The sequence below is a fragment of the Benincasa hispida genome, chromosome 11 (genome assembly GCF_009727055.1).
Source record: "Benincasa hispida cultivar B227 chromosome 11, ASM972705v1, whole genome shotgun sequence".
Classification (NCBI taxonomy): Eukaryota; Viridiplantae; Streptophyta; class Magnoliopsida; order Cucurbitales; family Cucurbitaceae; genus Benincasa; species Benincasa hispida.
This window is the reverse complement of record NC_052359.1, coordinates 15,468,581-15,478,421: the sequence shown is the minus strand read 5'-3', so window position 1 is coordinate 15,478,421 and position 9,841 is coordinate 15,468,581. Positions and strand designations below refer to the sequence as shown.

The following is a 9,841-nucleotide window of genomic DNA, read 5'->3' as shown; positions in this document are numbered from 1 at the left end:
TACATAAAGTTCAAACTACATTAAATAGCCTCAGGACCTTAGTTTATTGGATTCAATATTACAATTTAAAAACAATTTTATTGAAAAACAAAACAGAATATGTTTATTAATTTACAAATTACGAGTTTTAGGACATAAAATCCAACAAAAATAATATAAGCATGTTTCTACCTAGAAAAAAGGACTAGAATAACAAACCCTTGAAGGCAATCTTCAATGCTTTCCTCTCCATGTCACAAACATCTTGTTCCACAAGCATCTCCCTCGAACTCAATGTACAAGAACACCACCACCGGGTCATCGTTGCTATTCTTCAGAATAAGAATCAAGGATGTGTTGGCTTCTTGATTTTTGTAAAAGAAGACAATTTGAGAGAGGGAGAGCTTGAGAGAAATTTTATAAAGAGAACTTTTTCTTCCCAAGAACAACACTTGTTCTTGATTTTTTTAATTCTGCAGTTACACTTTAGAGATGGGGGAGGGAAAGGGAAGCTAAAAATTCCTCCCCTCACACATCGATAGAAATAACTTATCACACCCCCTCCCAGTTTACCCTCTTAAACCGTAAAAGGATGTGATGGCAGTAGTTACCGACCTACTTGCCAGCACTTACTACCCAACTTATCAATAAAACCTACTTAAGACCTTGTTATGCAAAAATGACTTAGCAGCACAATAAACTATGACTTTAACCAGCAAAAGCAACTTAGTTACATTTCAGAAATGACGGAAAAACATACGTCCATCATAACAACACAAAAACAAATACATGGGTCTCAAAATAAAATCCACTAGTCCCAAACTTCTCTAAAAAAATATGTGTACATTAATTACAAGCTTAACCTAAGCTTCCTCCTTCCTAGCTGAGTCTTGAGTGGCAAGCAGCAGTTGGTTCAACCTTGGAAAATCTGACTGCTACCTGGGAAAAAGGAAAACATTTGAAAACGGTGAGTTGGTTGCCCAGTGAGTGACTCATAGAAAAACAGTTCATTTCAAGCCTTTCATACACATATAATATTAAACATGTAAACATGTTGGAAATCATCTCAAGCAACTTACATAGTAACATATATTAAACATAGCATCATAATCGTACATATTATCAAACCTTAGTTGAGAACGAGCATTCGGCATCCGGATTACTAGAATCATGCCATTCATAGAAAACATGTGTAAATAAAGCTTTAGGCAGAATACTTACCAAGCTTCCACCATAAGAGCATTGTCACAATTCAACACGCATGCTTCATGAAATATAAACATTTAGCTTTTACAATACTTTATCATTCAGCCTTGACATATGCTAGAATTAGTAAAACTTATTTAAATAGCTTAAAACATCATGCTTAAGAAATGCCATGAAATCCTTAAAATCATAGGTATAAACTTTAGTTGCTTGGAAAACCCATAAACCTTTGCGTGAAATTCATTTGGAACGCATGACCTTTTATATATAAATTTTTTAAGACATTTAGTCACTCACGAGTCTTTAGGCTTGTTTTTCTTAGGCTTGCTTCTCCAATGGACATTGCTCCTACACATAAGAATAATAATTTTAGTTACTACTTTGGTCTCCCTTTTGAGACTACTCTTTTTAAACCAAGCTCACATTTAACAAGAAATTTCCTGTTCGTCCAACAAATTCAAGATTCAGCTTCTAACATCAATAACTCGAAAACCAAAACTCATTTTAAGAAAGTTCCTTTTTCAACAATGTTACCTCAAAATTTCAGCGTAAAAATTTTTGTGGTTTGATCTGGGGATTTAAATCTTTCTCAATCGCTCTAAACCACGAACTCTCTGTTTGTTAAAAAATTATAGGTTTAATTTCCAAAATTTGTAACTCAAACCCCAAACCTTATCTTGCAAAAGTTCCTTCTAAAAGCTTACTTGTAATGGTGATAAAATATTACCTTAAATTTTTAGCTTGAAATTCCATGTGGTTCAGCCTAGATCTAAGATTCTTTGTCGAGTGCCCAGAAAAGCCCGAAAATGGACCTTCATCTCTTCCTTCCTTCTATGGCCTTCTTTCCAGCAAGAGCTTCCTTCCAGTTGCTCGATTTCGAAACTAAACTCACAGAGTTCCAACGATATCAAAATGGTCTGATTTGCTCGAAGGAATCGTTCAAAACGAGCTCTTGAAGTTCCCTTCCCTTTTATACTACTGCCCAACCCTTTTGCATGAAATCTTCTTAAGCCACCTCACCCACTAGTGGAGATTAAGGGTCCAGATTAAGCCATCTATCCGAATAATTAAAAGAAAAGTTTAAAGTTGAACGTTTCGGGCAAAGTCGATCCTTAATGGAAAAACTCGATGCTTGTTGGGATACTCGATGCTCGATGGCTTGCTCGATGCACGAACCTTCCTCGATCGCTCAGACTCTATGCTCCGCCCTTCCTTGATCGCTCATACTTGATGCTCGACCCTTCCTCAATCGCTCATACTCGATGCTCGACGGTATTTACTCGATGCCTGCCTTATGCTTACTTGATGCTCAGCCACCACTCTTCACGACTAACATTTGGACCTGTCTCTTATACACATCTAGATGTGTATAAGAGACAGGCTTATACTCGATGCTCGACGGTATTTACTCGATGCCTGCCTTATGCTTACTTGATGCTCAGCCACCACTCTTCACGACCAACACTTAGCCAAAATTTCCTTTTGCAAGGCTAGTTTAATAAGTACCCGAGAGCCAAGTTTCCCATACTTAAATATTTTCCTTCTTTAAAACTTATCCTTTACCCAATTCCTACAATTCCAATCTAACTTAAATATTTAACCCTCTTACTTTACTAAACTCAACAATAAATATATTTAAAAAGGAAAAGTAAGGTTTAGGTTTTACATAACTCCTTTTTTTAAAGTTATTTTCAAAATACTTAATCTAATATATATTAAATCTTATTTAATATATAATTGAATTAATAATATTAATTAATTACCTATTAATTAATGAATAAGTAAATACCACATATTTAATTTTATTTGAATTATATTCAAACCATATCCGCTCACATAACCTATAGTTTTAATATGAATCTTATTCATATTAATTTAATCTATAGTTATAATATTATTTAAATACATTATTCAAATACATTATTCTCTCATTTAACTTATAGAATTAATATGAATCTCATCCACATTAATTTTAACTTATAGCTTTATATGAATCTCATTCATATAAACAATATTTATTTCTCTCATATAATAAAATATAATTTTGAATCTCTTTCAAAATTACCTTTATATTATAATGTATCTATATACATTATATTAATTGTGTCTTTCTTTATTTAATTTGAACAATTCAAATTGATCCAAAATTAATTTATTCTTATTTTTACCCTTAGTGAGCTAGCAAGAGGACCTTATGAACTTATAAATTAGAAGCTTCAATGATACGAGATTAGTTAATTAAACTTTCTAATTAAATTAATCAACATTCATTAATTGTAGGTCACTCTACTAAAGATCCATAGTTGCACTCTTCACATTGTAGATATATTTTATGTGTATATAGATATAACCAATCAACAGTAAGTCAAGCCTTCACGAATCGCTCGTAACTACAATTGAATCAAATTACCTTTTACCCATGTATTTACATCTAACTCCTTAAGTACCATTAATCCCTCTAATAAAAATAATTTATAGTCCAACTGTAAACTAATCCCTCTTGGACCAATGAGAGTGAGGCCTCATTGTTTAAGACCCAAAATCAGTCCTTAAGGGAGAAGTTCATCTACTTACCCTAAAAACGGGAAGGAGTGAATTCCATCTTGTGAAGCTATGATCCTAGCTCCCTACTTGAACAAATTCCCAAAATAGTAGGCTTATTGAGTCGGTCATCTGATCACTCTCATCCATACAGATCAAAGGATTGCCCTCATAAACAGGAGCCACATATGGACATATGAAATGTTAATCTCTTCAATCAACGGTGTTATAAAGAGAGACTAATCATTTCATAATCCAGTCTTATACAAACTCTTTGTATAGGATACCCCCATTGGCATGTATTCATATAAATGATTATGATCAAATCGTTTCTAACACTTTACGACTATTGTAATAATTACAAAGTAAGTCGTATCCGTAGTGTCACCAGGATAAGACACCCAATTTATTCATATATTACAAACAATTTAGGTTATTACTTAAACATGATCCACTTGTATATCAACCACATACATGCTTAAGTTACATAAAAACCTTGGATATTTCTTTAATGAATTATTACATAAAATAATCAACCATTATTTCAAATAACATATTAACTACATGGAAGACATATTATCAAGGGTGTTACCTACAACAACATTTGAGAAGTTAACACACAACATTTGCATGTGACAACCAAGAGTTATCAAGTGATATTTTCATGAGGGAGAGTAAATATATTACACTCTTTTTCCCTTGACTATGGTTTTATCCTACTAAGTTTTCCTACCGAGGCTTTTATTGAGACAATTATTAAAATATATGAACAATATACTCTTTTTCCTTCACTAGAATTTTATCTCATTGGATTTTTCCTAATAAGGTTTTAACGAGACATATATTCTATATACTATGGACATTTAAGGACGGAGGTTATAATTATTTGAATTAGATAATATAGATGTACATAGATTACATATTCCCAAATATCTTTTCCATTATCTTTTCCAGTATTTTCTTTGTATATTTACCATTTTTATATTTTGTAAACTCTATAAACAGGGGTCATTGGAACCTTTGAGAGATACAATTGAATAGATAATACATTCACTCTCTACTTTCTCTTCTTCCTCCTTTGTTATTATTATCTTGTTTTATAATAAAAAGGTATATTTTACCACTGATTATTAAATTTTAGCATGTAAAAGTTGAATTTTTGTACCGATGGCCTGTTTTGGGAAGCCTAAATGGAAATTGAAGTACCTTTTGAAAAACAAGTATTTTTACCTTCTACTTACGTCATCATTGGGTAAATTACCAAAATAGCTATCGAAGCATCTGTGTGTGCCTATCTTCGCTTCTATATTCTCTCTTCTCACTTATCTTTCTCTTCTCTTCCTCTCTGAGTCTGCCCATCACTGTCAGCCTTCTGAAACCCATCGCCATCGAGTACCAACCCCCTTCAGCTTCTTCAAAATCGTCACAATCTCATGCGAGTCCTATAGCTTCTTTGAAATCGTCACAATCTCCTCTAGCTTCTTCAAAACATCCTCCACCTTTTCCAAACCTAGCCTCGAATTTAAATCGAGATGGATTGGGCAATGGCCGTCGAATTCACTTGGAAAAAAAGTTGTAGATTGAAGAATAAATAAGATAAAAATTGAAGGGAGGAGTGAAAATCAAAGAGCGTAAGTGAGAATCGAAGAGCGAAGCCCATCACACGTGCATCTTTGGTTGTTTTAGTAAATTTAAAATAAGCCATGGACGCCAATTTCCCTAAATTGCTAAATTTTGATTTCCTAGTAAACTTTCTAGGATGTATGAATGAGTGCATAAAGAAAAAAATAAATAAATATAATGGAGGAATTTTTTTAAAAAAAAAATACAAAAAATTTTCATATTTTCTTATATAATATTGTTTTGCCTAACATCTTGATATGTCAATGACTCAATGGTATCAACCAAGGCCTAAAACTCCTTGTTTGGTTATCAAAATAGGCACTGAACTAGACAACACAAAATTTCCACTACAAATTCATAACCAACTTAAGATCAAACACAATAATATGCACGAACCACATGGCCAAATTAGAATCACAAAACAAGCTGAATTCAAACCATAATCTAAACTAAAATTTGAATTATGATGAAAATGGGTTGAAACTCTATACAAAGAGAATGAAGCAGTATAAACATCGACACAACCCAACCATTTATTATAAACTCAGAAAGAATTAGCAACAAGTATAGCTTGCCTACATCTTGCTTTAGCCTGACCAAGCCGCTCACTCAACGTCTCATCCTTCACAGCCGCCTTCACCATGGCAAAATCCATTTCCATCAATTTCAAAACTCTAAACAGCTCCGTTACCATTCTCTCCTCCACTTTGCCGTCATCTAGCAAGATCTCCGCCTCCTCTCTCGCCCTCTCCGCCACAATCTCTCCCACTTTCGCAAGCAACTCTGTCGACCCAAATTCCCTATCCATTAACCCTTCAAGCTTCTCCAGAAAATCCATTATCATCCACCCGATCGGCTTCTCCAGATTGATCTCTTTCGTCCTCTTCCACCCGATTTCGAAGTTGGGTGGCTCTGGCTTTGCGATGTCTGTTGTGGGTCTTCTTTGTCGGACTATTTCGGATCTTCTTCGCTTCTCTATTGGGAAACTCTCCGGTTGGTTTAGGGCGCTGAAATTGGGATCTGGGGATGGGAAATTGGGGTCGGATTCGGAATTTTGTGAGTTGCATTTGATTGAGTGGTTTCGTTTTGATGTAATTTGTAATGGGGTTGTGAAAGAGGGCTGAGATTGAGGGAGAATAAGAATGGGATTTGGGGTAGAAAGGAAATGGAGATGTGAGGAAGCCATGGAAGAACTGAGTAGCGTAATGAAACAGAGTGACAGAGGGAAAACAGAGTAGATAAGCCTTTCTTTGTGCGCATGGTTGGCCTGGATAGTTCTATTGTGCAGTTGATGGGATAAAAATTTGATAATTTATTTTTTTAAAAAATGGGTCTTTGAATATTTAAAAATATTTAGTCTTTTCTATTTATAAGAATTTTTCTTTAAAAAATTATTTTTTGGTATGTGTAGAAGAAGGTAGGGGTATTCAAAAAATCCGATGACCCGAAAAAATCGATCAACCCAACCCAACTCGTGCGGTTTGGGTTGGGTTATCAACTCATTTGGGTTGGATTAGGTTCAAATAAATGAAAATTTTATGGGTTCGGTTGGTTCACCGGTTCACCTAATATATCCCAAACCAACCTGAACCAACCCAGATTTATTATTAACTTTAAAATATATTTTTTATTACTAATAACACAATTATTTATATATATATCGATTTTAATTTTATTTAATTCTAATATTTTTTGAATAATTTATTCTTCAACTACTCTTAAAAAAAGTTTATTTCTTTGCACTATAGAAAGAAACTTTCAGATATAAATTGAAATTGAGTTGTTAATCTCAATTAAATTAGATTTTTACATATTTACATTTTGTTTCTTTTTAGAATAAATTTTTAAATAAATGATCGATTAACCCGAACTAACCCAATCCAAATATTTCATGGTTGGGTTGGGTTCATTTTTTAGTAAAGATTATTTGGGTTGAAAAAATTTACAACCTGAACAAGTTGGGTCTAAAAAGTCTTTCAACCTAACCCGACTCAACTCATGTACATCCCTAGAAGAAGGTGATGGGAGACTCTAGCTAAGTATACCTCTATGTTGTTGGCCCAAAGTCTAACCTCCATTATTATATTATTTACCCAAATTATTGAGTTCAACAAGTATGTGTTTTAAAGATAATTTGGAATCTATTTCTAAAAATTATTTTCGAACTTTGTAATCCAAACTGTACAAATTCTAAACATAACATTCTATATAGATTTTAAATTTTAAAATATATATTTATATTAACTAAAGATAAAAATGTCTAGAAATACAATATTTCATCTTTTTAAAATTAAAATAAGTATTATGTAAATTACTATAAAATATATAAGATTACAAAATAATAATTTATAAAAAAATTTAACATAGAACATGTTCATTAGTTAAGTAAAAATGGCAAATGTGATATTCGGAGGAGTCCATTCAGTTACAACACATTTCCAAGTCTCGCGATCAATAGACATCAAAAAGGTGGTCATTATGGCCTTCTAGTAAGAGTAGTTTGTTCCATCAAGTACTAGGGGATGTACGGTAGATCTACCTTCTTTGATTCCTTCCATTTGAATAAACACGAATCAAAACAGCGGAAGTGATGGTGACCCACTCTGGTACCAATTGAAACAAAAAGGTTATCTGACATACAGTGTAACTTGTTGAACAAAAAGTTAGCAATTCCAACGATAATAAGGTAAATGCATAAGAAAAAATTAAAAGACAAAACACAAGGTTGGATAACCCAGTTCGATGCAAAACCACCTATGTCTGGGGGCATTGTATCCAGGAAAGATAAATTCACTAATATGTTGTCAAGCAATTAAAACGTTGTACTTATCTGTAAATAGATGACGAGTACCGTGACACATGAATAGCCTAATTTAGTGTAAGAGCACTTAGACTCCCCTTTAAGTAAGAGACTCCATCTCAATGAAATTTAGGCTTCCTTAAATATGAAAATATTAGTGAATGATCACTTAAACTCCTCCTAAGTGTGAGATTTCCTCTCAAAGACTATTTATCTATCAACTTTCAAATGAAATCCCCTTCACTTGAATAACTTAGGTTCCCCTTAAGTGTGAGAATCAATTTTCAAGTTATATCAAGTGATTCAACAAGATCTCGAGGAACATTCAAGATCACCAACCATGACAAACCTCCACCATCTCAAGGATGAATACACTTGTGTTTATTTGGTGCAAAGATACAAGAAAATTCGCATCATGAATCTTCAAAAATGGCACACTAAACTTGGAAGACGTAGCTCTAAAACTTCAACAAAACTTTGGATGCTCATAATTCAATAGGTTACCCCATCTCTATTAATCTCTCTCGTTAAGCTATCAATTCTAGCCATGAGTTACACTATTTTAATTGTGAAGATTCTATAACGTACACTTTTATAATCGTATAAATAGTGATTGTATAGAGTATTTGAAAGATACGCCTCAATAGATAATAATTTCTCATCTATTTGTTGGGAAAAATCTCCCACTACTACCAGGGGAATAAGTAGAAAAATAACAAAGAAATTAAAGGAAAATAATAAAATTGGAAACATAATTGACATGGAAGAACTCCAAACCAGAGAAAAACCCACAAACCAGCAAAAATTCACTATGTAAAAACTTAATACCACCATACAAAAATCTCTCCTTAACCCCGATTACAAAATCGCTCTCTCAAAGCTTTTGACTACTCACACCTTTTCTCCCACTCACAAACTAAAGAATGCAGAAGGTAATTTAACTAGAGTTAGCACATCTAAGCCTAAAGTGTTTCTAACTGGGATAATTTGAAACCAAAAGCATAAGCTCCTTTAATAGTGCTTGGAGTCGATGACTTTCTTGAACATTTCCAATGTGGGGCAACTGCACTTCTAATATTTTGTCAAAACCCAACAAGTTCTACATTAGCAAAATATTTGAAGAAGTCATAACTTCTGTTACATCCATTATCTTCACCAACAATCATAATTCTTAACTCAGAGAATTATAGCTCAATCTACCATAAAGATTATACCACTTGAAATACCACCTTCCAATATTTTTCTTTTTGTGTCACGTGCCAATAAACCTTGCTGAAATTTATTGTGCAACTTCCACCTACTTGGCTCACCTAGAAGTTCTTCAACTATCGATATAACTCCCACTACACATCTTGTGTAACCACCAAGTCAATGCCTCATGTCAAAACTTTTGTGAAAAAAGATCGAGGTGACTCGTCACACAAACACAGATGTTAAATAGAAAGTACTAACAAACACTGTAACAATGAAAATACTAACAACAAGAAAACAAGTAAAGGCACATAGAAGTTGATAACCCAGTTTGACGATAAACCACCTATGTCTGGGGGTAGTGTACCCAGGAAAGATAAATCACTAATATTAAAGAGTCAAACATTTACAACGTAGTACTTATCTATAATACTCCAACTACTATAGAGACTCACGTAGAGCCCAATTTACACTCACATAGTCTCCCTCTAGATATGAGAC

The 9,841-nt window shown here is 33.4% G+C and overlaps 1 protein-coding gene across 3 annotated transcripts; it reads right to left on the bottom strand.

The window, feature by feature from the left end:
* Window positions 1-689: 689 nt before the first annotated feature.
* Window positions 690-6,629, bottom strand: LOC120090072. 3 transcript variants are annotated; one of them, XR_005485406.1, is made up of 3 exons: window positions 5,929-6,629; window positions 4,957-5,286; window positions 690-918 (listed from the first exon to the last, which is right to left on the bottom strand). XR_005485406.1 is itself a non-coding variant. In XM_039047565.1 (2 exons), exons 1-2 carry the CDS (start codon window positions 6,533-6,535, stop codon window positions 893-895), a joined length of 633 nt encoding a protein of 210 aa, XP_038903493.1. In that variant the 5' UTR covers window positions 6,536-6,629; the 3' UTR covers window positions 690-892. The 3 variants fall into 3 exon arrangements, 2 of the variants coding, with proteins under 2 accessions (XP_038903493.1, XP_038903492.1); XM_039047565.1 differs by lacking the exon at window positions 4,957-5,286; XM_039047564.1 differs by lacking the exon at window positions 690-918 and having other exon boundaries at window positions 4,668-5,286.
* Between the last annotated feature and the right edge of the window lie 3,212 nt (window positions 6,630-9,841).

Excerpts from the sequence above, each read along its gene's own strand:
- LOC120090072 (XM_039047564.1), bottom strand. The coding sequence starts at position 6,535 with ATGGCTTCCTCACATCTCCATTTCCTTTCTACCCCAAATCCCATTCTT. Across the intron at positions 5,287-5,928 it reads TGGTCAGGCTAAAGCAAGAT|TGAATTCGACGGCCATTGCC; the intron begins GTAGGCAAGCTA and ends TTTTTTTCCAAG.